The sequence below is a fragment of the Eulemur rufifrons genome, chromosome 19 (genome assembly GCF_041146395.1).
Source record: "Eulemur rufifrons isolate Redbay chromosome 19, OSU_ERuf_1, whole genome shotgun sequence".
Classification (NCBI taxonomy): domain Eukaryota; kingdom Metazoa; phylum Chordata; class Mammalia; order Primates; family Lemuridae; genus Eulemur; species Eulemur rufifrons.
Genome location: NC_091001.1, coordinates 60,932,804 through 60,960,073, shown reverse-complemented (window position 1 = coordinate 60,960,073; position 27,270 = coordinate 60,932,804). Strand labels below are relative to the sequence as shown.

General features: G+C 36.6%; 1 protein-coding gene across 1 annotated transcript in view; it reads left to right on the top strand.

Annotated features, from left to right (window-relative positions):
- The first annotated feature begins 3,484 nt into the window (after positions 1-3,484).
- Positions 3,485-27,270, top strand: part of GMCL1 (germ cell-less 1, spermatogenesis associated) — a 48,838-nt gene continuing 25,052 nt past the window's right edge. The window contains exons 1-9 of the mRNA XM_069494402.1: positions 3,485-3,860; positions 10,893-11,016; positions 12,836-12,932; positions 14,249-14,346; positions 16,468-16,580; positions 17,206-17,271; positions 19,427-19,511; positions 21,018-21,108; positions 25,188-25,325. Coding sequence (XP_069350503.1) covers positions 3,598-3,860; positions 10,893-11,016; positions 12,836-12,932; positions 14,249-14,346; positions 16,468-16,580; positions 17,206-17,271; positions 19,427-19,511; positions 21,018-21,108; positions 25,188-25,325 — 1,075 coding nt within the window. The 5' untranslated portion in view covers positions 3,485-3,597. The remainder of the gene's footprint in view (positions 3,861-10,892; positions 11,017-12,835; positions 12,933-14,248; positions 14,347-16,467; positions 16,581-17,205; positions 17,272-19,426; positions 19,512-21,017; positions 21,109-25,187; positions 25,326-27,270) is intronic.

Genomic DNA, 27,270 nt, shown 5'->3' with positions numbered 1-27,270 from the left:
ATGTTTGCACTATGCCTTTCAACTCTAGAATCATTCTAAAGGAGTTCTTGAATTTCATTTAAAAGTTCACTTTGTATGAATATGGAAAAATAATTTTAATAAAAAATGGCACCTTTAAAATGAGGTATATTCTTTCTCTCATTGACTTTTCCACTTCTGAGTTTTTTCATCCTGGACTCTGAAAGAAGCTATTTTTGTAGGACTTGTTACTCAGTTTGTATTAAGAATTACAACAGTTTCCCTGATCATCACCTAAATACAAATCTGGGAACGACACCAATTGGACATCAGACTGAGGTGGGGGGTGGGGGAGGGGATGGGGGTATGCCTACACAATGAGTGCATTGCGCACCGTTTGGGGAGTGGTAACACTTGAAGGTGCTGACTCGGGAAAGGGGGGTGGGGAAAAAATATGAAACTATTGTTTTTAACTTGCACTGTTCACTTAATAATTTATCATGAATAAAAAAAAAATAAAATAAAAAAAAAAAAGAATTACAACATAAGAAAAAAAGAACATATTTAATCTTATGTTTGCCAACTGCTATAAAACTAATGTTCACATATGCCAAACACTACTCAATGATATAAATAATATATGAACTTATTCTCTGGAATTTTCTAAGTAGAACATTTATATTAAATGTAATAAATATATAAAGGACATTTATATTTTTATTATAGTAAGAATACTTGCCTTCTTTGTTCATTTTATAATACCTGTTGTATTTTGGTAGGTGAAATAATAAGGATTTTTTAGTTTATTTTTCTTCTCTAATCCCATGACAGATTATAGTTTTTTAGTTTAGTACTACTTGTCTATGATAAATGCTGGAGCTATTGGTGAAACCTACTTATGTGAATATTTAGTCATTCCAGTTAATTATAGGAAATAATGCTCCCACTTCAATACCTTCCCAGAAGACCACAGAATCTCCAAATCGACTTTATTTGTCTTTGGAAGCATTGTGAATTTTTTGGCAGAAGTTTTGCCTTTAAATGATAGGTGCCTTGGCTAAAATTTTTAAACAAATTGCACTTACTGACTAGAAGCTTTCTAGAAAGCAGGGTAAAGCCACTCTGGAGGAATGTTTGTTTGTTGTATTGAACAAGCATCTCTTTGAGATATAATTATAAAGCAACTTTATTTGCTCCCCCCCCCCACAACTGGCATTTACATTTATTCAGTGGGCCTAGTTGTTCTGTCTTTAGGTGTAAATTCAGATAGAAGACACAGTCATGACTTTTCTGCTTACGCTTAGGTTTTAAAAAGTCCTGCTGTGTAGTCCCTTAAGATCATAAAACACTGTCATTCAGTAATTAATATATCCAAAGTTCCAAACTTGATATACAGTTGAGGCTTCCTTCCTCATTCAGCTCTAGCCTACTGCCAGTAGGAAGCTGGTTTCTGGGGGAGAGACTGGTAGGCTTCTCTTTTTTCTCCACCTATTCTTCCTTCCACACTTTCCTCCTCCCCTTAGCATACATTACCTGGGTTTTAACAGTGGGGAGGAAAGGGAAGCAGTAAAGTTCTTACCTGTTACTGCTGCGGTGGTAGAGGATCAGTTGCTTGTAACCTTCGCAGACATTTACAGCTGATTCTTGTGGGCACTCTCGTGGGTTCCTTTGCCAACCCCATCACCAGGGAACCACTCACCTGTGGTTCCTTTGGAAGGCTAATGCAGCTCTCCTTATTCAGTCCCTAGGAATTCAGTGATACCTTGAGGTTCTCTGCTGAAGTTTATTTGCCCTTCCACTCAGGCCTCTTGGACAGGACCAAAGATGATCCCATGCTGGCTATCTCATGATGGCCCACATCTGCTCCATGGGGAACACCTTCACATCCTTTGTGCTGACAAATTCCGTGCATGCAAACTGACCCCCTTGCGCCCATCATTTTCTGCCTTCCATCTCCACCCAAAGCTGTCTTAGCTAGCTTCTCTCAGTTCAGATTTCTCAGGTATGAATCAGACATCAGTCCACTGGGGTCCTCAAACTGCATATACTGCTGATAGGAGTGTAATTTGGTGCATTGATTCAATCAACTCTGAGAGCAATTTTTGGCAATAAGCTAACAATGTTGAAAACTTCCCAGTAAATCCACTTCTGGGAATCTGCTTGGTGAATCTCTTGTACATGATGTTCATTGTTGCTCTGTAACAGCATTAAAGTAGAAATCACTTTACTCCCTCAGTAAGGGAATGGATAAATTATGGGTCATTCATACAAAAGAGCCGTGAAAATTAACTAGAGATTGACCAACTAGATAAATCTCAAAAGTATAATTTTGGGAGAGGAAAAAGGAGCAGGTACAGTATGGTTCCATTTAATTATATGTCTAAACGTGCAACAGAAAACATTTTACAGATATGCATATACGGACATGTATGGAAATAATGATATATTATACATTCTCAGGATAGTGCTCACCTCTGCGAGGGAGACAGAATGAGATGGAAAGCGGTACACAGGGAGCTTCTGCATATCTGCATTGTTCTATTTAAAAAGAATGAATCATCAATTATACTTTAATAAAGCTTGAGGGGAACGAATCAAAGCAAATCTGATAAAATTTCAAGCTAGTGGTGGGTCCACAGGTGTTTATATTATTAATTTTTTAACTAGCCAAACTGCTTAGTTTATGTTTTTATATTTGAAGTATTTTATTATAAGTACTTTAGTTAAAAAGTAACAGAAGGGAGTCCGGGAGTAAACGCTGGCCATCCAGAGTCCATAGAAGGAGCTGCTAATCCAGGCAGACACCTGCAAATCTTACTAAGGCCTCCTGAAGGCACTTTAAGTCCAGACAGTTCTGGTGTCTCACCCCATTCAAACGTCCCACTGGCGCTGGGAGGAAAGGAAAGGAGTGCCAGGAATGTAATGTCATAATTCAACTGGTTCCTTTCATGTCTACAGCAGCAGAGGGTTGATGTTGAGGAACCCTAGGCGTCCTGCATAGCTCCTCATTCCAGGTCCTCCTTTCAAACCTCAACCACGCGGGACCGCAGCAGGTGTAGAGCCCCTCCAAAGATGAACACAAATAATGTCGTGATTTTGCCCCTCGCTTAGTACAGGGCTCCTAGGCACCTGGAGCTCAAAGAACCTTTGTAGAAAGAACGAACGACCTGGAATCCCAAGTCTTGCCAACACAAAGGGGCGTGCAAACTACGGCCCCAAAGTAGACCAGCCCCAAAGTGCGGATCAGTATGTGGACTAGGCCAACATCTGGCAAGAAACCAACCTCCAGCTCACGCACGCCGGGTTCTGCGCAGACTTCACCAGTCACGCACGCTCGCTGTTCCCTGCGCCTTCCGGAGGCTCGCCGCGCGCATGCGCCTTCCGGCCCGCGCTTTGTTGCGAAAGCCAGGGGGTGGGGTCCTGCGGCCCAGGCGCGCCGCGCGACTAGACGCGCCGGGCGGGGCGGAGGAGGCAGGCGGCAGCGTCGGCTGTAGCGGTTGGGGCTGTGCGTGAGACGGTGGCGGTGTAGGCACCTGGGCTGGGGGAGGCGGGCGGTGGCAGCGGCCGGGCCATGGCGGGAGACCTTTTACTCTGAGCTCCTTGAGGTATTCTCCCTGAAGTCCTGGGGAGCCGTGGCCCATGGGCTCGCTAAGCAGCCGAGTGCTGCGCCAGCCGGGGCGAGCCCAAGCCCCGCAGGAGCAGGGTTCCGGGGCGGGGGGCTCGGCCCAGAGGCCCGAGACTGGAGGCGACGCGGCAGGCCATGGCTTCTGTTACTGCCCCGGCAGCCGCAAGCGCAAGCGGAGCAGCGGGGCCTTCTGCTACTGTCACCCTGAATCTGAGACAGACGACGAGGAGGAGGAGGAAGGGGACGAACAGCAGCGGCTCCTCAATACCCCTCGAAGGTACGTGAGGGGACGAGCCCGCGCTGCCCCGCACCCTCACCTGTTGGGCCTGGGTACAAGTCGGCGCCCGGTGCGCTTGCGGAGTGCGGTGCTCCCCAGCCTGTGAAGACGCGACATGCTCTTGACAGGGTAAAGGTGGGAGACCACCGATGCGGGGCGGATTGGCGAGCGCCTTGGGAGACGCCCGGTGTTCTGCGTTATAAACTACAGACGCTGCCAGGGTAGCGTTAGAGCCCCAAGATGAAACAGAAACGCCAAGCTCTGGCTTGCCTCTCATTAAACTTTAGAGACGGACCTGCTGGCTGGCCTTCCTTGTTACACCTTTGCCCTCTCTGAGTGGGTAGCCGCAGAATAAGTTGTTTTGCATCCGGTTGCCTTAAATTGTACAGAGACTAAATTTAGTCTCTGAGATGGGTACCCCTATTGTCGTCCACTCACTGGAGGGGAAATAATTGCACACACGCGTTCTTAACTGTAAAGGTGAAGTTTATCAGCAGAGCACATTTGTTCCTAACTAGGAAGAAAGTCTTTCAAAGTCCATAGTAGTTGAAGTAGTTGACTGTAGGGTATACTGTATGTAAGGCTGAGCTGCAGCTTGCTTAACCTTTTTTTGGAAGAGTTGAAAATGGAATATTTGCTTGTGATCAAGAATGTAGTTTATGAGTAGAATATATTTTCACATACACAATTTGGTTCTGTTTTTGTTTTTAAAGGTCATTGGTTGGGTCACAGGTATAATTTTTTAAGTGAAACTTTAGAAAAACGGTTCAAAATTTTTTGCTACATAAGTGTTACCTATTTATTTAAAAAAGTATGATAGATAAAAATTGTTAACGGTTTGGTTTATAAAAACTTTTATACAGTTTTATGTGTGAATGTGTGTGTGTGTGTGTATATATATATATATATATTATTTATTTTTTTGTTGTTGTTGTTGTTGAGACAGAGTCTCACTTTGTTACCCAGGCTAGAGTGAGTGCCGTGGCGTCAGCTTAGCTCACAGCAACCTCAGACTCCTGGGCTTAAGCGATCCTACTGCCTCAGCCTCCCGAGTAGCTGGGACTACAGGCACGCGCCACTATGCCCGGCTAATTTTTTCTATATATAGATTTTTAGTTGTCCATATAATGTCTTTCTATTTTTAGTAGAGACGGGGTCTCACTCAGGCTGGTCTCGAACTCCTGACCTTGAGCAATCCACCCGCCTTGGCCTCCCAGAGTGCTAGGATTACAGGCGTGAGCCACCGCGCCCGGCCTGTTTGTATATATTTACCAAAATGGACGCCTACTGTGAATACTGTTCAGTAACCTTTTTGAAGGGTCAGTTTTAAGGGCTCAAATTTTGAGTTTTTTGTCTGTATTCTTCACTGAATAGCCTTATAACTCCATATGTAGATTGAAGATACTAAATATCTGACTTAAAGGGTTTGACAGATATGAGAATGAACACAATACACAGTGCCTAGCATATAAGCACTCAGTAAATATTTTATCTCCTTGATGAATAGGCCCCTTTATCATTACAAAATGTCCATTCTTCTTTATCCCTGGTAATATAGGCACTACCACTTCTTTTGATAAATGTTGGAGTGGTATATCTTTTTCCATCCTTTCACGTTTTACCTGTCTTTATATTTAAAGTATCATGTAAACAGCATATAGTTGGGTCTTTTTCTATCCAATAGGACAATCTTGGCCTTTTAATTAGTATTTAGACCACTTATATTTAATGTAATTATTGAAATACATGTCAGGACCCATTTGAAGGAGAGAAACCACACAGTAAACAGGAAAAATTTAATATAAACATTGTTAACCAGGAACAGGGAATTAACTACTAAGGGCAAAACACTAAGGTAAAGAACTCCCTAAAATATGCAGAATTAGAAAATATAGGGAATAGTCACAAAGTCTAAGGCTAAGGAAGGAACAAATTTGGAATAGGTGCCCACCCCACGCCTAAGATTCAGATGTTGGCAAAGGTGCGGGTGTAGCCCATAAGGTGGTGAAAAAGTTTGCTTGTGTGGTAGGCTGAGACTGGCAAGCAGGAAACTGCCTTCTAGGATGCTGATAAAATTGTGTGGAGGCCATTTGGCTCACAAAGCTGAAGATAATTACTTATCTAGACCTTTACAGAAAAAGTTTACCAACTCCTAGACTACGTGACTGGAATGGAAAAAAAATTTTTTTAATTTTTTTTTCTTTTTGGTAGAGATGGGGTCTCACTCTTGCTCAGGCTGATCTCGAACTCCTGAGCTCAAGCAATCCTCCTCCCTCAGCCTCCCACAGTGCTAGGATTACAGGTGTGAGCCACTGCACCTGGCTGGAATGGAAAATTTTTAAAGGAAACTTTTATCAGAAAATGCATATCAGAATTTAGTATGTGTTTATTAGTGGAAAATGCTGGGTTATTCAGCCCAGTGCAGATAAAGGGTGTAAGAAATTATTAAGACCTGGAATTCTGTGTGTTGGCCTCGATACACTTCCTAAGGTGATCTGCTATGCTCTCCCACTTCAACGAACAGCCCCATGAAAAGCTTTAGCTTCCAGGCCCGCCTTCTACCTCATACTTTTTGTCAACTGCTTGTTTTACTTTTACATTGACAAGACTGTTAAAACTCACATTTGTTCTACAACCAGATCTTGAGTGTTTTGTCCATGGATTGTCTCTAAAAATTGAAATCTAGTAAACAGTATTTCTTATAACTATGTAAATATTGTTTCCTGCAAAGTCAAGTAGTGTGCTAGGATTATAAATCATACTTCATGGATCTAATGTCATAACCCCTTGTCTGTTTGAAGGGAGAAATTTTCTAAGCTCATAGAAAAGTGAAATCTTACATTCTATCAAGTGCTTAAAGTCATCCCCTTTTTTTGTTTATATCTTATTTGGACAGTGCCTTTTTTGTATTTTTTTTTTTATTGTCCTGGAGTTTTTAACTGCCTCCCCCTACCCCATTGACAAACGTTAATATTCCCTTATCATATCTTTAGATTTTTTTTATCTTTTGAAACATATTTGCCTGGAAATTTTCTCTTCTAAACCCTAGACCTCCCTCTGTCCTCCTGTTCCAGTATGAATGTCTGCTCTTATCCTGGGACTGACTTTCACCCTGTCTCTGGGATTGGATCCACTATTTTGTGTAGGCTGTATATTTTTCTTTCTCACTCATTTTAAGGGGAATATTCTCAAGTGTTTTCCCAAGAAAGGGTGCAAAAGGGGGATAATTTATTCATATCTAAATAAAATTTAGTCTCTCACTTTATTCATCCTTTGGATGTAGAAATCTAACCCAAAGTAACTTTTCTTCATATCTTTGATGATAACTACTTCATTGTCTTCAGGCCTACAGCATTGATGAAAAATTTGATCTTTGTCTCATTATCTTTTCTTTTTAGGTGACTGGGTTTTTTTTCCTCTGGAATGTTTGAAATTTTTTCTTTGATATTTTGAAATTCAAGTAGAATGTGCTTAAGTATAGGTCTTTTAATGGCCTTGGTAGTTGTTGGATCCTGACAATCTGGAGACTCATATACTACCTTAGTTTGCGGAAATTTTCTTTCATTAATTTCTTCCATAATTTCCTCTCTCTTGTTTATCTTTATTTTCTCTTTCTGGGACCCCTTGGTCTTAGTCCCTTTGTGTTGGTATAAAGGAATATGTGAAGCTGGGCTTGTTTGTTTTTTTTGAGAGATCTCACTCTGTGGCCCAGGCATGAGGGCAGTGGCGTCATCATAGGTCACTCTAACCTCAAACTCCTAGGCTTAAGCAATCCTCCCACCCCAGCCTCCGAAGTAGCTGGAACTACAAGCATGTATCACCACACCTAGGTAATTTTTTTTTTTTTTTTTTGTAGAGATGGGGGTCTTGCTATGTAGCTCAGGCTGGTCTCAATTTCTGGCCTTAAGTGATCCTCACGCCTCGACTTCTTAAAGTGCTGAGATTACAGGCATGATTGGCTGTGGCTGGATAATACATAAAGAAAAGAGGTTTATTTGGCTCACAGTTCTGTAGGCCGTACAAGAAGCATGGCACCAGCATCTGCTTCTGGTAAGGACCTCAGGAAGCTTCCAATCATGTTGGAAGGTGGAGGGAGGAGCAGGCGTGTCACATGACACGCGGGTGGGGGAGGTGCAGGCTCTTTTTAACAATGAAATCTTGGGAGAACTAATAGAGTGAGAACTCATTACCACAAGGGTGGCACCAAGGCCATGTTTGTGAGGGACCTTGCCCCCATGGCCCAAACACCTCCACCTCCAACATTGGGCATCAAATTTCAGCATGAGATTTAGAGGGGACAAATATCCAAACTGTATCACCCTCTTAACAGGATTTTGGCTTTCTTAGATTATATCTCTGTCTCTTTTCTTTTTTCCTTTCTAGATCTTTTTGCTTTATGTTCTGGAAAATATCCTTAACTTTTTCATCTTTTTTAAATTTCAGTAACCATATTTTTAGTCTCTAAAAAGCTTTTTCTTGCTCTGAGTAAACTTTGATCTTAGCATCCTCTTTATATTGATAAATGTAATAATCTCATATTTCTAGGTATATGAATGAAAGGGTTTGTTTGTTTTTAAAGTTCGTTTGCCTGAGTTATATGTTTCTTCTGGAGCCAGTTTCTCTCTTTGGTCTTTAATTCTCCTAATTTTCCTCATGTTGAATGATTCTTGGGTTGTCCACTTATATTTAAGGATGAATAACTGATGTGTGAGTTATGTGTGTTTTAATTGAGCGAATAGATCTATTTCCAATATACCTCTTTGAGTAGAGAGTTTGACTACTAAATTGGTTATGGGTGGGGCTGCTTTGTTTTAGAGCAGATTCCCAAGCTTTCTTGATTGCAGTGCCCTTAGTGTCTTAGTAATTTTTTTCTTGGTACCCCTAGTCCAAAAGAAATACCTCATAGTGAGAGCCAAACAACTTAGTAGTAGATTGAATGATATTTGAAAGATGTTGCTGTGTTTCCTTCAAATTTAAAATATTAAACATGCCTCTCTGAGTTTGCTGTGGTGCTCCAGGTGCTTTGGCACACGGTTTGGGAACCATGACTTAGGATAAATGAGTTAGGACTTAACAGGCTACAGATTCCTCAAATGCTACAATGAGTTTTGCTTTGTCTGGGGCAGCAACACTTACACTAAAGCCTTAGATCTACCTGGTAGGTTTGTTTTATTTCTTTCTAGAAGAGCCTTGGAATCTTTTTGCCTGGATATCTAAACTCTGGTTTTCTGTACTCTCTGTTCATAGAGAGTGACGGAGGCCATTAGGGGAACAAGTTTCCCCATGTCTGCCCCGCTTCTCACTTCTGCCTTTTGTTTCCCTGAGACATCATCCTTCCTCTCCCCTCCCCACCCTACCCCACCCCTCAGGGTTCTGAAGGGCAGATACACTTAACCTCCATCCTATCCCTTAATATATTTTGGGCTGTGGCTATCACTGCTCTTTTTCATTCCAGTTTCTTTTCTAACTTCCAGATCTGTCAGTCATCAGGTAATGAGCCCACCCTCAGCTTTTTGCTGTTGTGGCCTTACTCCTTTTCATACTCTTTTTTTTTTTTTTTTTTTTGAGACAGAGTCTCACTCTGTTGCCCGGGCTAGAGTGAGTGCCGTGGCGTCAGACTAGCTCACAGCAACCTCAAACTCCTGAGCTCAAGCGATCCTCCTGTCTCAGCCTCCCGAGTAGCTGGGACTACAGGCATGCGCCACCATGCCCGGCTAATTTTTTCTATATATATTTTTAGCTGTCCATATAATTTCTTTCTATTTTTAGTAGAGGTGGGGTCTCGCTCTTGCTCAGGCTGGTCTCGAACTCCTGAGTGCAAACGATCCGCCCACCTCGGCCTCCCAGAGTGCTAGGATTACAGGCGTGAGCCACCGCGCCCGGCCCCTTTTCATACTCTTAATCTTTAATGTAATTTGGGGAGAGATGAGAAGCAAACATACGCTCTTTCTGCCGTCAGGAAGTAGAAACTATTAATACATTCTCTCATTTATTTCTCACCATAACCAATGAAGTGGATAATATCAATATCCTCTTTTTACAGCTGGGTAACTGAGCGGTGGGGGAGCTGGGTTTCAAACCCAAGTGTGTGCTATTTTTATTATCTTTTGAGAAGAGTTGTTAAATACACTGGTTCACTACACCATCAGAAGCAATTACTTCATTTTTAAAAAGAGATTTAAAAATTTTATCTACTAGGAAAGCTGTCAGAATTGGTCAGCAATTTAAAAGATATTGATCAGTCTCCACCTATGGCCTTTTCTTATTTACTAGATCATCTTGAGCAGTGATTTTTAAACTTTTTTAAAAAATTCAATTCTTTAAATTAAATCTTATACAGAAATCTCATATGTTTACAAATAGGTGGTGCTGCTCTGATTGAAGTTAGGTGAGATGCCCAGAGCTCATCCCTCAGCTCTCCTTGGTGGCCCCAAATATGCTTCTTCCTTGAGCATGGTTTTGAAAACCTTTGATCTAAGGCTGCAAACCATTTGTTCAGTGGGGGAAAATCATTTTAACTAGTTTAAAAATAGTTTGTGCTACCAAAATAAGATTAAATAAATAAAGTTATTTAAAAAATTACTGGGGTAGTAATTTTTACTCTTCGACATTTTCTAGGTGCATGGCAGATTATTGCAATTGAGATCCTCTATAGTGCTGGTTTCTAAACAAGGAAATCGGTAAAAACCACTGTGCTGATTTATCTTCCTAATTTATTGAATATATGATTAAATTAATTTCAAGATTGCTAACAGGTATATATAGTGAAAGGTCTCCCTCCATACAACCCCTCTCTATCTACTGGCATCTCTCCTGTGAATAGAGCACCCCGGGGATAACCACTGTTAGTAGTTTCTTATGTACTCTCAGGTACATGAAAAATTTGAGTATATAATATCCCCTTATCCTTTTACACAATGGGTAAGTTGACTATTTAATAGAAATTGAACAAGAGGAACATTTTAAAATGTGTGCAAAATCAGTAAAACATTTAGTTTTATATATATGTAACTTTCACATTTCTTTCAACAGGAAAAAATTAAAGAGTACATCCAAATATATTTATCAAACACTATTTTTGAATGGTGAAAACAGTGACATTAAGATTTGTGCTCTAGGAGAAGAGTGGAACTTACACAAAATATATTTATGTCAAGTAAGCATTTTATTTTTCTATTTGAATAATCAGGGTAGTCGTCTAAACTCTTAAGTCTTGCTCTTCTTCATTGCATTTCAGAGTAATCTTTTTCAGTAGTTGTTTTAACTCCTCTCATTTGATAAAGTGTTTTAGTAGAAAAATGGCAAATGCTGTTAGTGAAAACTTAGTTTGGCCTAGAAATAGATTTTGAGATTTCAGCATCATACTAGTCTAATGTTACTTCTTTGTCATTACTTTAATAAGGTACTTATTTTGGTGCCTTCTGTTGATAAAAGGGGAAAAATGTTTAACATTAGAGTTAGGATTGCTAAATTTGTCTATTTCGTAAATGATTATTTAAATTAGATAAATTCATCTGAAACGTTGCTTTGGTAGTTCAGGTTGAATGTGAATGGAAAGTTCGTAACACACATACTCTTCCTTCTCTCCTGGAAAATCCAGTTAAAGACAAGACCAAAAACGTCTATAGACCAAGTCATTTAGTCAGTATACCTATTCAGTTTCTATGCTGAATATATTACTACCTGCCACCCCATTTTGAAGATTCAGAGCTTTCAAAATAGAGTAAAATGTTACTCTAATGGCTCAAATACTCTATTCATTCCTTCGTCAGATCTATGTGCTGGGCATTGTTCTAGGCAATCGGAATAAAACAATGAACAGTTCTTACCCTTGAGAACTTATGTTTTCCCTCTTTACAGTTTGAGAAAAATTACTGGTAAGACAATGTAGTATAAAAATTTTCAGCAAAAACATTTGAAAAGGAATTTCCCCCCCTAACTCTTTAATCATTATGTTTTAAAATTTATTTTTTAATGAATTTACTTTGGCTTGAAGTATGTACCCCTGAGAATATTAGAATATTGGTTTTAAGTTTGAGATAATAAAATGGTCAATATCATTTCTTTTTGATCTCTGAATTAATCTTGGGAACCTGAGGGTGAGAATGCCTCTGTTAAAACTTTACCTCTCATGGAAACTAGGTTGCTTGTAGTTCAAGTCACATGCTAAAATATAAGCTTCCTGAGGACAGAAACGTAGTTTCTTGCTATATTCATAGTGCCTATGTACTAAGTAGTCAGTGAAATTTTTAAAATAGTTAATATTTGATCTATTTCAAAGTAATTTTAATTATAGGGGGTGTAATCAGGAAGATAACTAAAGACTTCTAGTACTTTTCTAAGAATTCAGGTCCGTTCTGGAATTTTCTTATGAGAGTAAACTAAATTTTAAATTTTCCCTAATTTCTTTGGGAATTATTATTATTATTATTTTTTTTTTTTTTTTTTTGAGACAGAGTCTCACTCTGTTGCCCAGGCTAGAGTGCCGTGGCATCAGCCTAGCTCATAGCAACCTCCAACTCCCGGGCTCAAGCAATCCTTCTGCCTCAGCCTCCCGAGTAGCTGGGACTACAGGCATGTGCCACCGTGCCCAGCTAACTTTTTCTATATATTTTTAGTTGTCCATCTAATTTCTTTCTGTTTTTTGTTTTTTAGTAGAGACGGGTTCTCGCTCTTGCTCAGGCTGGTCTCGAACTAAACTCCTGAGTTCAAACGATCCGCCCACCTTGGCCTCCCAGAGTGCTAGGATTACAGGCGTGAGCCAACGCGCCGGCCTGAAAGTATATTTTGATAAACCTAATAGTATCCTTATCTTAATTTCTGTTCTCCTGTAGACATATTTGGCAATTCTTTTTCTCTTGAAATAAAATAATGGATTAGTTTTGATAAAATAGTTAGAATTGGAAAGATAATTTGGAATACACAGAAAGTACTGATAATCATTGACTTTTTTTTTTTTTCTTTTTTTTTTTAAGTCTGGCTACTTTTCTAGTATGTTCAGTGGTTCTTGGAAAGAATCCGGCATGAATATTATTGAACTGGAGATTCCTGACCAGAATATTGACATAGAAGGTAATCACAACTGTAATTATTATGTAAAAGTCATAAAACATAGTCTTTTTATTCTTTTGGTAGAAAATAAATATCCTAACCTTGTAGTCTAGAAAAAAGCTTTTAACATCCCAAAGTGATATTTTATAATGATTTACTTCATAGTTTATCAGTCCTGTTCTTCCTATCCCTAATCTGTTTAGTCATGTGGGCCTTATCACTATTTACTTATCTTTGTAAATATTTCTGCTTGGAATATAGGGGACGTAGGGTGAAGGAAGGAAAAGTATGACTATTTTTTTCTTAATTGCATTGAAAATCTGGTAAATAATACTCATTGATTATTCCTTGCCTATGAAGATCTTTTCTGGGAACAGTAAAGATATGAATCATGTAATCAGTGTTGTTTTAATCCTTAGTTGAGGAAGCTGAGGCCCAGAGGATTTGAGGGACTTAATTTGGATCTCAGAGCAGTTTAGGGTGCCTCATCAGATTATGGCTCTCCTAATTCCTATTCCAGTGCTCTTTCTGCTCCCCTCATTGATAGCCCACGTGGAAGTAACCAGTGGCCAACATGTAGGCAAAGAAAAACAGAATATTTACTCACACATATGCACACACAGTTCCAACAGCTTTAAGAAAAAGAAAAAAAAAGAATATTTACCAAGCAAACCCTGTGGGACATTCCTGAGAGTGGCAGTGGAGAGTAGGATGGACAGGCATACATTTCTGTGGGGCTGGGCATTGAGTGTGGAATGGACAGGACCAGGAGCTGTACCACATTCCCCAGTGGCAAAGCACGGAAAGCCGTTGTGTTATGATTATTGCTGAGTCTGTATTTGTACTTAATGATAGGTCTACTCAGGAGTATCTTACAAAACTTCCTCCAAGGGTGTCTTAATTCTGACCACTAACTAATGTCAGGACTAAATGTTAGAAGAATGCAGCTAGATTTGTTAGAATAAATAGAAATTTACAACATGGTTACTGAATTAACACTGTTAGTAACCATTACTAGCATTTTATTTTATTTTTTTGAAGAGGCAGGGTCTTGCTTGTCACCCAGGCTGGAGTACAGTGGTGAGATCATAGCTCACTGCAGCCTCAAAGTCCTGGGCTCAGACGATCCTCCCACCTCAGCCTCCCGACCAAGCATGTGCCACTACACCCAGTTAAACATTGCTAGCATTTTAATTAGTGATACATCTCTTGTCCTTTTGTGTACATAAGAGATTCAGACAAATGTCTTTGTTTGTGAAGACAGTCAATGCTATTTTTGTAATACTCTTAATAGATATAGTTGTTATTTCATTCCAAATGTGTACCTTTGCTTTCAGCACTGCAAGTTGCGTTTGGTTCACTGTATCGAGATGATGTCTTAATAAAGCCCAGTCGAGTTATTGCCATTTTGGCAGCAGCTTGTATGCTGCAGCTGGTAAGTATGCACATTATTCAAAGAAAGGATCACAGTGGTATTTCTGTTGCAAAGTATCTATTCCAAAAACAAAAATAAAGCTTAGCTTTTTTACAATTTTTAAAACAAAAATGAAATGTATAAATATGCCATTTGTCATAAATCATTTAAAATGCTTAACCAAAAGCAATTTATTACAACCGAGGGAGTCATGATGTCTGTGTATAATGAATGCAAGCTGTTTCTGTGTAGATATCTTAATATAACTATAATGTGGAAAATATTTACTCCCCTAAGTTCATTTACAAATTTCTATTCATTAATGACTACTTAGCAGATGGCTTATGATTACTAATTGATTTGGTTCATGGGTTCAAAAAGTATTGTGTGCCTACTATGTATATAAACTTTATTAATTATGAAATAATTATGTGTAAACCACGTATGTATTTTAATCTACTGGTAGAATAATAGATTTGTTCATTTAACAGAAGTGTATTGAGCAATGTGTCAAACTAGGCATAGAAATCCAAAGGTAAATTAAGATGTAGTCCCTGCCTTCAAAGAGCACACAGTACTCTGTGTATGTTTGTGCGTGTGTGTGTGTGTGTGTGTGTGTGTGTGTAGTGGGAGAAAGAGGGTTGATACACATACCCAAACATAAAGTAAGAGCTGTCCAATATTACAGGTATGATAATAAACATCCTGTAGAATTTAGTAGATGCATAAGGAAGGGAGTGGTTAGTTCAGTCTGATGGTGTCACAGAGGAAATTTATGTTTCCAAATTGAGTCTTGAAAGTTGAAGTCTGCTTATCTTACAATGTATGAAGAGAGGGGAAGGAAGAACTTTTCAGGTAGAGGAAACAGTAAACTAAGACCTAGAGATGTGAAACAGTGGAGGATTAGAGAATCTAAGAGGAACATGGCTCTAGCATAAACAGAGGATTGAAGAGAGAGACGCAGAAACCAGATCATGAAAGTCTCTACGTATTGCTAAGAAGTTTAGCCTTTACATGTAAGTACCTTTGGAAGATTTTAATCAGGGGAAAGACAAAGTTATGTTTTTTGTACTTCAGGAACAACGTGAAGGATGGATGGAAGGAAAGATGAGTACAGCATTAAAGACAAAAACCTATTGCAGTAGTCCAAGTGAGGGCCTAAATTAGGGTAATAGCAATAAGTATGGAGGGAAAAAATGAATACCAGAGAGATTAAGCAGGGATAATCCATTGGACTTGGTGACAGACAAGATGTTAAGAGGAAAGGGGAGGAGTCTAGAATGACTTCCAGGTAAGTTGAAAATTCTAATGGAGTTAATGTTTTATTTTAATCTTTAAAAAAAGTTATTTCCTTTTATGTGGCATTTATGTACTGATTTATTTGAATTTATTAGTGAATAGCTTGCTAAATATCTTTGGCTGAGATCATTTCATTTTTATTAATGTTTCAATCTTTCAATACTCATTTCTAATAAATATTCTTTATTTCCTAACTCTGGTCCTTTTGGTTTTGTTCTAAATTCACTTTCTGCATTATTTTTATGATTTACTAACTCTTTAACTTAATAATGTACTCACATGGTGAATAAATTTTAGAATTTGAATGAAAAGTGACAATTTCATATATTAAAGTTAATTCATTTAAAACCTTCCATATTAACATTTTAGACTAAGTTGTTTAATAATATATTTTTCTTAGGTGATTCTCTTAGATTTGATAGGTGTTTTAAACTTTAATAAACATTTTCTGATAATACATATTATTTACTTGTCCATCACATGGTTAGCTAACTGTGTAAAGAGTTCTTAAAAAGAATAGGCAAAATGCTGCTAAAGAAATTTGCAAAGGTCTGGGGAAGATTAGAAAAGAAAGGGAATAGCCATATTCATCTCTACCTTACTGCTTACCCTCCCCTTTTCCATTTTTAAATTCCAGGTATTTAGCTGAATTTTTTTCAGTATTTTTATTGGACTTGTAAAAAAAAAAAAAAAACAAAACAACTTAGGCTTGCTGCACTTAATGAGTTTTCTTTCTTTTCTTTCTTCTTTTTTTTTTTTTACTTTTTAATGTGTAAAAGCACATATGAGAGCTAATTTTTCCCATGTGAAATGGGCCTTTCCAGTGCTTATTTATATTTACAGGATGGTTTAATACAGCAGTGTGGTGAGACAATGAAGGAAACAATTAATGTGAAAACTGTATGTGGCTATTACACATCAGCAGGGACCTATGGATTAGATTCTGTAAAGAAAAAGTGAGTTACCTTTCTTGTTGTTCCTCCCATCCCACTTTTAGGAATTTGGTTCTTTGGTTTCTTAAGAGAATATGAAGCTATAAGAAAGAATTAAGGAAAAATAGGATGGGGGATAGAATTTTGTTAAATAAAAAGTTCCTGTTTACTTTTGGAATAATTAGTAAATTCCTGAAAAGTGTTGTATTTTTAAGTGACCACCGGTGAGTTGTGCTTATAAAAACTATGGTCACGCTTTATAGTACATTTTCTGTTAAAATTGTTTACAGAGTAGTCTGTCACAGAGTAATAGACATTATATCAGTGCAGCTACGGGCAGTCTTTTTAACTCTTGAGAATTGCAGTACCCATTTTCAGATTTTAAAGAAGGTTATAGTAGTATGCATACCCCTTCATAAACCATTTAACACAAACTTGAAATAAAATTTTCTTAGAAATGCTCTTATTAATATAAAGGGAATATTCCCTTAATAACCACTGACCAAAACAATACTAAATTTCTGATTGTTAAGCTAAAAATTTTGAGCATGTCCTAGCAAGATTAATTTTCTGTTTTTAACTGTGAATCCTACTTAATAAATTGTAAATACTTGATATGTAATGTAATAATTACATATTTTAATTTCAGATGCCTTGAATGGCTTCTAAACAATTTGATGACTCACCAGAATGTTGAACTTTATAAAGAACTCAGGTATTTGAATTTTAAATGCCTTTATAATTAATCATCCTAAAATATTTTTCATTTGTTAAAGTATGCAAGGTATTTTTGTAGAACACAAAAGTATATTACTTACAGGAAAGTGAACAAATCAATGAAAGGTCTTAACTACATTCATAAACTAAAGAAATGCTACACAAATTTCTTTGTTGTAAATGACATAATGTATATTATGTCTACTGTTTTAATTGATTTTAATAGAAAAATGCATTACTACTATAAGACTATAGAAAAGTTTTAAGTTTTGCCAGGCTCTTAGAGAATCTAAAAGTTATATTTTAAAAACCTTCTTTATCATTGAGAATTAAATTTGAAGAAATTGTTTTGTTTTAAGAGATGGGATCTAGCTATGTTGCCCAGGCTGGACCTGAACTCCTGGGCTCAAGCGATCCTCCTGTCCCCGCTTCCTGGGTAGCAGGGATTACAAGTGCATGCCACTGTACCCAGTTTAGGCTGGCCTTTTGAATTAAGTCTGTTTATTATTCATTCATTCCTTCCTTCCTTGCCTCCTTCCTTCAACAAATATTTCCTGAATGTTTATTATGTATAAAGATACTCTGTTAGGGGCTGTGAAGGATGCAGAGATGATTATGTCATGGTCTTTGCTGTCAAGGATATTATTTGTAGTAACGGGGCTAAGATATCTGTGATGGGTTTGAAAATTCTGCGTGGGAATTAACTTTTGAAGGCCAGTGGGCTTTACAGTCATTTTTAGGCTTGCACTTCCTTAACAGTGGTGCGTCTGAGAAAAAGAGTACAAATGTGCCTAGGAGTATGTAGCATTCTTATGGAAATGTATAAAACCAAAGAGTTAACATTGCATAGCTTCCTGGGATGTCAGTGTTAGTGATTTTGGGGTTGAGGGGGGAAGAGAGAGGTAAACATTTTTATGTCTGAATACATTATGGAATAGAGGGGATTCAAATTTCTTTGGACTCTCAAGATAAAAACACAATTTATAAAAATGTTATTTTTTTATGGCTAGGCCACCTCCTGGATTCTCGGGTTCTTTTCTTTCTTCTGCCTCTAAGAGATACTTTGGTAGAAAATTTTGAGAGACATTTGTTACCTAGTGATGTCAAGGCATAAACAAATCTATAGTATGTTTGATTTGAAAATCACTGGAAACACTTTAATTTCTTTCTCTTTTATACAGTCTGCCCTCCATGCCCATGAGTTTTGCATCCGTGGATTCAACCACTGCTGATTGAAAATATTTGGAAAAAATAAAAATAACAGTAGTGCAAAAATAATACAAATATAAAACAGTATAGTATAACAACTATTTACATAGAATTTACATTCTATTAGGTATTATAAGTACATCTAGAGATGATTTAAAGTATACAGGAGTATGTACATAGGTTATATGCAAATACTGTGCCATTTTATATAAGGGACTTGAGCATCGAGGATTTTGTTACCGTCATGAGGTCCTGAAACCGATCCCCCATGGATAGATACCAAGAGACAATCATTGAGCTTTTTCAAAAGGAAGCTGAATAATAGTGGTCATCTTTAAAACTCAGAAGCTCTTCTGGCTTCTCATGGCTTAAAGAAAGGAAAGAAAAAAGGAAAAGCAAAACAAACAACTGGTGATGTCATATCCACTCTAAACAAACATATATTTCTTTATCTTATTCTCTTTAATAGTAATGAAACATATTTTATGACTAAGCAATTCTCTTAAGCCTAGAGGTTAAAGATTACTTTGAAGATATAGCTGTTTAGTGAATTTTGACAAGAGAAGTGTCTTTTTTTTTTTTTTTCTTAACATGAAAGTGGCATTGTGGAATGCAAAAGAGGAAGGCTGCCACTTTACAGAACATGCTAAAGTTACCTCATTAGCACCCTGCTTTAACTTGATTAATCAGCAGGTCAGAGTTCTTTATTTGCTTCCTTATCAGTGTGAAAAAGACCTTTCATAGCACACTATCTGAATTAAAAGTATCCTTGTATCCAGATAGATTATTTTCTAAGATTCTTTGGGTAAAGAGACTGCTGTCATTTTTAGTTCCACATTTTCTTTTGATAACAAAGACTTAAAAAGTTTTTAGTTTTACCAGGGTCCTTCAGCCTCTGCATGAAGATAAACTCACTCTCACTCCCTCTGTTTTATCTTTTTCAGCATAAACGTCATGAAACAGCTCATTGGTTCATCTAACTTATTTGTGATGCAAGTGGAAATGGATGTGTACACAGCTCTAAAAAAGGTACTGACATGATATGATAATATCACTCAACATAGCTTATAGTGAAAAATTGCCAACAGCTAGTGTCCAGTGATAAAGGGATGATTATAAATGTAAGAAAAGGAGAAGGAAATATGCCAAAATGTTAAAAAGTCTTTAGGGATTTGGTATCATGAGTGATTTTAACTTTGTTCTTTGTACTTTTCTATCTTAGGACTACTTTTCTGTTTTTTCCCAGATGTTTTTCAACAACAAACATGTTGTTGTTATTTACAGAATCAGAAATGTTTTATATTAAAGGTATTGTTTAAATGTTATATATTGTTTTAAGGAACATTTTCAAAGTTGAGCTTTAGTTAAATTTATGATTTTATGATGAAATTTTTAAGTATACTTTTTCTAGAAAATGTTAATTCTTCTTTTGAAGGCCTATTTGCACATTGGGCATGTTTACTTCATCCTCTTGAAAGGTTTCAACATTTTTTAATCTAATTTTATTTTCATGACCCTTTGAAGAGACAAATCAGCTATTCTTTCATCCTAGATGGTGAGATGCAGAATCCTTGCAATTACTAAGTGGCAAACTTGAGGCAGAGGCTAGGTCTTATACGTTCTACTCCATTGCTCTCTTCCTGCTGCATAATTTTGCCTTCAGCATTTTGTCCCCAGAATGGATAAATGTTGTCTGCATTTACATGGTTGTGTACCTTCTAGGTTATATCATTGTGATTGTTTTTATGGTAGAGATGACATTCCATTGCTATTTTTCTTCAAGGAAGTTTAGTATCTGGGCTATCCAATCTTTAAAGGAGTGGTAGAGAGGCCATTTCTGAGTCACAGTAGCATGCATTCTTTCATGTTATACTGCTTTTATGCCAGAAATGAGAAATGCTAATACTCACATAGTACCTTATACCATTCTAAATATTTACATATTAAGTTGTTTAATGTTCTATGAGGTAGACATATTATGCTCATTTTACAAATGAAGAAATTAAGGCCGAGAGAAATTAGGTAATTTGCCCAATTGTTAAATGGCAGGTCTGTTGAAAGTCCATGCTCTTAACTACTGTGTGTATTGTATCAACAACAAGACAAACTGCTTCTTCCCATGTTTAATTTCTTACTCTTATAATCTCACATAGCATTTAGTGAAATTGAGTTGTGAGTAGAATAAATTAGTATAAAATTACTAATGTAATATATATTAAACCTTCACCTTTTTAATACAGTAGTCTGTGGTGTGTTTGTGACTATAAATACTTTTCAGGGATTCACTTACTCCTTAGTGCACACACATCCAGTTTTTAATCATTAGACTATGATTAATGCCATGAAAAATTGAAAGCATGTAAGCCTGTCATGTATAATATTTAATAATAGTTCTACTTTCTTTCAATTACTTGTAACATGGAAATTAAATTTTTTAGGTGTTATGTTTTAAGGTGGAAGCAATTTGAAAATGTAAAATCATTAGATGTTGAAATCTTACAACTTTTTCCTTATTTAATTTTTTTAAAAATCTAGTGGATTTTCCTTCAACTTGTGCCTTCATGGAATGGATCTTTAAAACAGCTTTTGACAGAAGCAGATATCTGGTTTTCTAAGCGGAAAAAAGGTATGCCTGAATTTTTGTTTTTTGAAAATTTATCTTTGTTTAAAATGAAGTCTATTAAAATCAGACCCTGACTTATTTATAGACTTAATGTTAGAGCTGGAGAGAACCTTAGCAATTATCTGCTTTAGCCCCTCATTTACAGTGAGAAGATTGAGGCTAGATAACAAAAATGCCTTTGCTATTATTATCTAAATTGTAACTCCTTGAACTGTCACTATAGTCTAATCCACCAAGGCTATTGCTTTTCTCATTTTATCACCAGCAGTTCTTGGTGATTGCATTTGTCTTTGTTTGACCACATTGAATTTTCCCTAACAACCTATACCCTATCTGGCAACAATTCTTAACATGGGGGCCATGGATAAGCTTCCATGTGTCACTAGCCCCCCAAAGTGGATGCAGAGCTTGATATGTATGTGTGTGCTGCATGCATTTGGGGCGGAGAGCTTCCCTACCTTTCTTCAGATTCTCCATGGAAATTGAGCTCAAATTGCTTATGATCAGCTGCTATAAGGTCTTATCTGGGCAGAGAGGGAGCATACAATATATTTATTTTTTACTTTGCTAAAACAGATGTAGAAAAAAAAATTTTAATGGCCCTCAGGTGCAAAGTAGTAGATAAATTATACCTTAGTTCATGATTTTCTTAGTTTACTGTCATTTTTGGTCTGTGTATGGCCACCTTTTTTGTTTATTTTTAATAATATATTGACCTTCTGTGAACTAATCTTCAAGTACTAGAACATTAGTAACTTCAGTCTACTCATGTACTTCTTTTCTGTTGTGTCTCTGATTTTCCCCAACTACTATCTTGAATTTTGTGTTTATTACTCTTTTGCCTTAAAAAAAATAATTTATTGTGGTGCGGGGCATGGCAGCTCATGCCATAATCTCAGCACTTTTGGAGACCGAGGCAGGAGGATTGCTTGAGCCCAGGAGTTCAAGACCAGTCTGAGCAATAGCAAGACCCCCATCTCTACAAAAAATTAAAAAATCAGCCAGGTGTGGTGGCTTGGCCTACAGTCCTAGTTATGGGGAGGCTGAGGTGGGAAGATCGCTTGAGCCCAGGAGTTTTGAGTATAGTGAGCTGTGATCAGGCTGCACTCCAGCCTGGGCAACAGAGGGAGACCCTGCCTCAAATAATAGTAATGATAATAATGTTATCACATTAAGCATGTATGTCCTAACATACATAATAACAGTGGTGTGCTAAAAAGCTGACTGTGGAAAAAACAGTCCCTGATTTGTAGCATTTTTTCATTTCCTTGGTACAAATTCTCCCAACATGGCTGATTTTGAGCTACCAACGTGACATCACTGAATGTAGAGTTGGAAAGAAATGCACACAGTCAGCTCCTTTGAGCCAGGACGAGCCAGCTGTAGCACACCACTGGACAAGATACCATTTTGTTCAGTTGTTCTGGAACTACTTCATATTGTGGTCTTAATTTTCATTTCCTTCATAACTAAAGGGATTGAACAGCTCTTTATTCACACACACACACACACACACACACACACGTATATGTTTATTGGCCATACATATTTCCTCTTCTGTGAAATGTCTGTTCTTTTTCCTATTTTAATATCAAATTTACCTTTTCTTAATGATTTGTAGGCATTCTTTATATATTCTTAATAACCAGTACTTTGTCATAAATATGTTTTGCATTTATCTTCCAGTTTGTAGGTTATCTTTTTACTTTATTAAATGCCTTTTGATGAATAGATGTTCTTAATTTTAAAAGTTATTGCTCTTTTTGTCTTAAATTTGTAGAATTATTTTATTTAATCAGATTTCCTAGCTCAGAGCCAGATAAATTATTTTTCTATCAAGCTCCTGAAGTAAAAATGTGTAAAGGACCATATCAATAAAATCTAACTTGATTTACTTGAAGAACAAAATATTACACTTATATCTTAAATTGTACTTTAGTGTTACAGTATGGTAATTAAGGATTAGGGAAATTATAGAGAAGAAAATTGGAGAATTTAAATGAAAAACAGGGGGAGAGAAAAACCGAAAAAGTTAAGGAGGATGGAAAAGTTAAAAAGGCAAAAGGACCCAATAGAAGCAGTAAATGTTGACATAACCTTATGCTGATTTGTGCTCCAGCTAGATCAACCACAGCAATCTATCAAAAGAGAAGTTAGACTAAGTGGCACAAACCAGAATAGGAAACTATGGTCCATTATGGTTTTCTTCTAGGCTCTCTCTCCCAGCCTCTGTAGTGTAAAAGTATACAGTTTAAGATAACTTTTCAGGGAGACATTTATTGCTCAAAGCAAAATGTATGTCTAATGCCCTTGTTTTTCTGGAGGACTTCATAGGATCATTTCAAAGTTTTAAAATTATAAGTGATGCATACTCAGGAAACAGGATAGAAAAATGATCTATCCATTATATTTTGTTAGATTTCTTTTAAGTTTTGTTAATTATTTGACTTTTCAGATATATATTGATCAGGACTATAAGAAAACAATAGAAATTTAGAAAGTTTTCTACACAGTTATATCTAAGGATTGTTACTGCATTTGGCTGATGCAGTCAGGATGGCCACATGTTGGCCAGCAAGAAACTTTAAAACATTTTTTTGATTCTTTGAATTCTTACAAAAATAAATGAGCCAATCTCTTCTATAGCCTTGAAGAAAAGACGTCATGGGATAATTGTCAGATTGCTAAGAGACAATCTAGAATTAGATTTCTATAACTTGTTCATGTGACAGAGCACCTGTAAGAACATAATAGTATTATCAGTATACCCCGTGAAATTGGCAATTTAACTCAACATATGAACTAGAACTGTTATTATTGTAAAAGAAAGACGAGAGATAAATCCACAGTCACATGCTTGTTGTATAAATAAGTAAAGTTAACTATTAATTTTTTGAATGAGTTTACTGCTTTCTTGTTTGCTTTGCTTAATTCTAGGCAAGTGACAAAGGAATACAAAAAATATATAAGATAAAAATGTGGGCCAGGCATGGTGGCTCATGTGTGTAATCCTAGCACTTTGGGAGGCCAAGGTGGGAGAATCACTTGAGGCCAGGAGTTTGAGGTTGAAGTGAGTTATTATTGTGCCACTGCATTCTAGCTCAGGCAACAGAGTGAGGCCTTGACTCTAAAAAGAAAAAAAAAAAAATTCGTTAACTGGGCTATCTTTTCATGATTTTCAGGAAAAAATTATTTTAGTGGGGAAAACTTTTCTGGTTCACAGAAAACCTATGTTACATATGAAGTATGGTTTGAGACATAATAATCTACAATGACAACTCTCATCCTTTTTGTCTTGTCCTTAATAACAACAGGGCTGAGTACACTCCCATGGGTATGTATACCTTGTTTAACAGAAAACATAGACTACGACTTATGCACAAGTCCCTGTTGGATAACAATAACTCTAGACCTTTCCTTCCCACTCATGAAAGCACGTTGGAATACAAACTGAGAATAATTTTTAGAAATAACCTTAGTTTTCCCTAAAAAAAAAAAATTCATGCACTTCATAAACTTGAATTATTTTAATAATAAATTAGTACTACCTATGTGTTACAAATCTGGCTACAATATCTTATTTTGTATTTTAATAGAGAATCGATACATTAATTAGTGTTCATGACACATAGCTGAAGCATAAGTTAGAAGAATCCCAAGAGACGTTCCATGTCCTGCGTATCTTATGAAGACCTTTGAGGCTTTTGGGCTCTAGAGTTGCACTGGAGTGTTTAGTCCTTGGGAGGCACGATTCTGGAGAGAGAATCTAAGTACCTTTCTCAAGCTTTCCTTTCCCATCTTGCTGCACTCTAAACTCTAAACCCCAGAAAGGTGTACAGCTGAGTTCCCAGCCCAAGGGTCTAATTAGGACCAAAGTTAATTTCTTGGGGCTTTTTAAAAAATTTCCCTAAGTTTTTATTTACACTTGAGGTTTACAAAATTCTTGAAAAGTTTGAAGCTAACTTATTTGTATTCTAATGCGAATGTGTATGTGTGCGTGTACTTGTCCACATCCATAAAAATATTTAGGAAATAAATTGATTCAAAAAGAGTAGCTATTTAATTTAAACTATTTTTTATAGATTTTGGAGGTATGACCTTCCTTGAAACTGAGCAAGGAAAGCCATATGTGCCAGTATTCAGATATTTGAGGTTGCAGTATATCATTAGTGATCTGGCTTCTGCGAGAATTATTGAACAAGATTCTGTAGTACCTTCAGGTAAGAGAACATGATTAATTTATGATTTTAAGTGATATTTTTCTGATTATAACTGTCATATATGTCATAGAAAAGAATATTGAAGAAAATAAATTATCCTTAATTCTCAAAAGTTACACATTTTTGTGCCAAAGTAGAATTATACTATATAGATAATTTTCTGTGCTCATATTCTATATTGTGGTCATTTTCCCATATTTCATTTCATTAAATACTCTCCAAAATACTTAAATAGCTATATAGTATTCTGTAATATGAATATTCTTTAATTTGATAAACTAGGACACTGTTTTGGATCAGACTTTTAAAAATGATTATTTTAAAGTATTTAAGGTTATAATTGCTTTTTCTATTAGTACTCCTTAAATTTATTTTCTGATATTCTTACTCTAAAGTCTTAAACTTTGTGCTGAAGCAAATGTAGTATTTGTTCATTGTAATTTAAATTTTTTGCAACAACTATTGATTTAACTTGCTAACTTAAATATCTAATGCTTGCGAAAGGTCCAGGTTAGTACTGTAGATGCATGTAAGTAACAGAAACTAGAATTTCTGTTTGAATATTTACTTATGAATTTATAAACATTTGTAGTAATAATTATAGATTTGTCCGAAAAGTTGTAATTATTTTTGACACCTCAGTTTTGATATAACTATGTGTTGATAGATTTAAAGTGTTCTTGAAATCTGTATACTTATTTGGAAAGGTATTGAATGGAAAGAAAATCTAGAGTTAACTTTTCTGATATGTTGGAAAGTAATGCTTTTTTTTTTTTTTTTTTTTTTTTTTGAGACAGAGTCTCGCTTTGTTGCCTGGTCTAGAGTGAGTGCCATGGCGTCAGCCTAGCTCACAGCAACCTCAAACTCCTGGGCTTAAGCGATCCTACCGCCTCAGCCTCCCGAGTAGCTGGGACTACAGGCATGCGCCACCATGCCTGGCTAATTTTTTTTCTATATATATTTTAGTTGGCCAGATAATTTCTTTCTGTTTTTTTTTTTTTTTTTAGTAGAGATGGGGGTCTCACTCTTGCTCAGGCTGATCTCTGACCCCTGACCTTGAGCGATCCACCCGCCTCAGCCTCCCAGAGTGCTAGGATTACAGGCGTGAGCCACCGTGCCTGGCCAGTAATGCCTTTTTTTTTTTTTTCCCCCCAGTAATGCATTTTTATAAAATCACTTTAGCAGGTTTATAGACACAGTTTAAGTCACACATTCTCTGAATTTTATATTCCTTATAGTATAGCAGTTCTGTGATAGATTTAGTTATGTGTTAAACACCAGTCCCTAGCAGTGATGTAATATTAGATGCCAAGGCCAATTACATATGCCACTCTCCAATTATATTTCCTTTTAAGGCTTTTCAGAAATGAATTTTGAGAGACTGAAAAAAAAGTCTTTTTTAAAGTAGTTTAATTTAGGTGTGCCTGTGATGCAAGTGGATAAGCTTTATATTTTTGGAATGCAAGATGAGCACAAGTATTTCTAGTCTGAAATATTTTATTCAGTATAAAATCAGAAAGAATTTAGACCCTATATTTTTGGCCAGATTTTAGTCATATTTTTTTTTTTCTGATTTGAAATTGTAGGAGAAGACTTTCTAAAAATTTGTAATACCCCATCTTACAGATACAAATTTCACACTGTGAGGGGACAGAAAGAGGTCACCTAGTTCACATTGTAGAGATAGATTGGTATAGTCTCTCAATGGGAAGGTATATTAGATTTGAAATAAATTGAAATAATTTTGATTAACCTGAAATTCACTGATTATTTTTCAGAAATAGTGCCAAATATGTGTTAACATTAATCAAAGTTAAGTGTTCAACAATCTGGGGAGTTTTAGCACATCCATTTACCATCTTTAGGTAAAAAATTTAGAAACATGTTTAATTAAAAGTTAAACCAGGGCTTTGTATAGAAGCACTTTATTTTAGGACACAAGTGT